Source organism: Urocitellus parryii, chromosome 5 (assembly GCF_045843805.1).
Source record: "Urocitellus parryii isolate mUroPar1 chromosome 5, mUroPar1.hap1, whole genome shotgun sequence".
Taxonomy (NCBI): domain Eukaryota; kingdom Metazoa; phylum Chordata; class Mammalia; order Rodentia; family Sciuridae; genus Urocitellus; species Urocitellus parryii.
Window position 1 is genome coordinate 60,995,156 of NC_135535.1, and position 3,100 is coordinate 60,998,255.

At 32.6% G+C, this 3,100-nt stretch overlaps 1 protein-coding gene across 1 annotated transcript; it reads right to left on the minus strand.

The window, feature by feature from the left end:
• Nucleotides 1–585: 585 nt before the first annotated feature.
• On the minus strand, nucleotides 586–1,566 carry LOC144255002 (olfactory receptor 6C76-like). The gene has a single exon (XM_077799054.1). The coding sequence runs from the start codon at nucleotides 1,564–1,566 to the stop codon at nucleotides 586–588; it is 981 nt and encodes a 326-aa protein (XP_077655180.1).
• Nucleotides 1,567–3,100: the final 1,534 nt, after the last annotated feature.

Consider the following 3,100-nt stretch of genomic DNA (forward strand, 5'->3'; position numbering starts at 1 on the left):
TCTTGTTTAACCTATACTGTTTGTTTATAAAACAATTCTTCCTGTAACCTGTATGTCTAAAATTTCTCTTTATATTATTAAATAAAACCACCAAAATAACCATTTAAAGCAGGGTGTCCTAGATCTCTAGCACTACTAAAAGAGGAAAAAAAAGCAAAAAGAGGGTATACATATGTACACACAGACACGTACATGTACATAAATTTTTAAGAACATACATGCTTATACATATATTTATATAAACACACATATGAATTAATAACTAAAGAAACTCAATGTCTTCTTCTATTCAGAAATATGTGCAGTGATTAATCATTTACATGTATATACTTGAAGTATATAAATTAATATATAAAATGACTTTAGTCCTGTCTTTGAATTGTATTATATGAAAATGTTCAAATCATTCCATAATAATAATGTGTATGAATTCATAAAGTATTTGATACATAGTATGTTAAATTAATACCAATTGGCATAAAAAGTTGCTTTTCTGAGAAGAGATAAGAAGGCAGAGAATAATTAAATAGCAATGTTTTGACTTTGAAGTCCAAATTATGCACCTGCTTCAGTTATTAATCATGTTCAGATTGATGATTTTGGGGCAAATATCTTCCTCACAATGTCTTTAATTGCTTGTTTCACCTGCTGGTTCCTTAGAGTGTAAATAAATGGATTCAGCATAGGAGCAACAGAGGTGTAGAGAATAGCCACCCCTTTTGTTAAAGCAACTCCTTCCTTTGCTGATGTTTTCACATATATGAAGATGCAGCTTCCATATGAGATGGAGACAACAATCATATGTGAGGAACAGGTTGAGAAGGCCTTTGTTCTTTGTTGAGCTGAAGGAATTCTTAGAATTGTTCTGAGGATGTAAGCGTAGGAGACAATTATTAGTGCCAATGTGGTCAGGAGAGTGAACAAAGCTAAAACAAAACTCAGGAGCTCTAGAGTACTGGTGTCTGTGCAAGAGATTTGCAGCAAAGGAGCAGAGTCACAGGTGAAGTGGTCAATGATATTGGAATCACAGAAATCTAACTGCAAGCCCATGGTCAGTGATGGAAAAATGACCAAGAAACCAGCCAGCCAAGAGATGATGATGAGCTGGTAACAGATCTTGTTACTCATAATGGTAGTGTAATGTAGAGGTTTGCAGATAGCCACGTAGCGATCATAGGACATGGAGGCCAGGAGGAAAAACTCTGTTGATCCAAGGAAGATAAAGAAAAAGAGTTGAGCAGCACAAGCATTATAGGAAATCGACTTGTCCCCAGTTAGGATGCTGATCAAAAACCTAGGGTTACAGACAGAAGTAAATGAAATTTCTAGGAAGGAGAAATTCCTGAGGAAGAAATACATGGGGGTCTTCAGGTGGGAATCCAGCAGGGTAAGGGTGATGATAGTTAGATTTCCAGTAACACTCAGCACATAGGTGAGAAATATAAAGAAGAAAATCACAACCTGGAGCTCTGGATCATCTGTTAGACCCAGGAGGATGAAGTCTGTTACTGATGTTCTATTTTTCATTTCCAATGGTTGGTTTGAGGCAGATTTTACTGATAACATTGACCTGGAAAACAATAAAATATTGGTCAGAAGAGAAGCATGAACATCTGCATATAGTTTTTAAAGTGATATTGTAATTTGATATGAAGCACTGGGGACTCTTGCTGTTGTGATTGTGTGTGTGTATATTTCTCACTTTTATAGTCCAATAATGTATCTTTAATTTTAATATCACTCTGCTGTATTTTATTCTGTCTCTACTGCATTAATTATTGAAAAATGAACTTATTATACCCATAGTCTTCAAATGCTTAATTATTTACCTAATATATATGGCGTACTGTGCCTTTCTTACATCATCTTCTCCAGGAACAAAAATTCTTATTTGATCATGGAATTCTTGATCAACTCAACGTTCTAGGAAAAGCTCTAAATGTAATTCTTGAGAATTAGTGACTACTGCCTTTATTATTTGTTTTGACAAAAATTATAAATGTACAAATATTAAAGAAGGTGTGCTATGTTCTACATATTTCAGTTAGTTGCTAAACATTATCACTAAATATGTTTTTATATATCAATTAGTTATCAACTTAACTACTAAGTATATGTGCAAATATTATATATATATATATATATATATATATATATATAGATAGATAGATAGATCTGAGAGAGATACAAAAATTCACCATATTGAACAATAGGATAGAAAGAATAGAAGTTGAAATATAATATAAAATAAGTTGAAATTACTTGCCTATTACCAAATATTGATGGTTAAAAGTAAGTGTTGAGTACAAAATGGTATTCTCAATTTGTTTAAAAGTCATGCAATTGTTCAATGCTGCATGGAGAAATACATGTTTTGCTTCTCTTCCCATGGAACTGCAAATTCCCTCACAAAGTCCTTTATACTTCATCTGAAAACACCCAGGAAAATATTTCCTTTTTATCTTTCCCCAACATCATTTAACATCTGGAGCCCTGATAAATTCCAAGCATCTTCTTAATATCATATCTTTAGATGAAAGTTCTGCTGTTATAAATAAACAAAAATTCTAGAGTTATTTTTTATAAACCATTTTGATATTTCTCAGAGGGCCAAATCCATAAAATTTCCCTAGGAATAAAGTAAAAATAGCAGCTTAAATGTATTTTGTTTCACATAATTTCAGAAAAAAAATTTGAAGCAAATAAAATCTTAATTATCTTGTGGGTAAATAATGGGGCTCTAATGAATCTGTGTACATGATAAATTTGGGCAATCATATTTTAATTGGTTGATTATGAGACCTATGTCCCAGGAGAAAACAGATTATTCAGCAAAATGTTAACTATGTATTTGGGGAAGCTTGAAGCCCAGGAAAAATACTCTGAAATCTTCTGATTTTCACTTTCATGTGTTGCATGCATTACTCTGAAGATTGGAAGGAAAATCAGATTAAAAAATACAAAAAGCATGTTATGCCACACAAAAAAAGCAAAATCCTCTAGAGGTGTGCTTTTCCTCCACATCCTCTCCAATATTTATTGTTGTCTGTATTCCTGTTAACTACCATTCTGACTGGAGTGAGAAGAAATATTAGAGTAG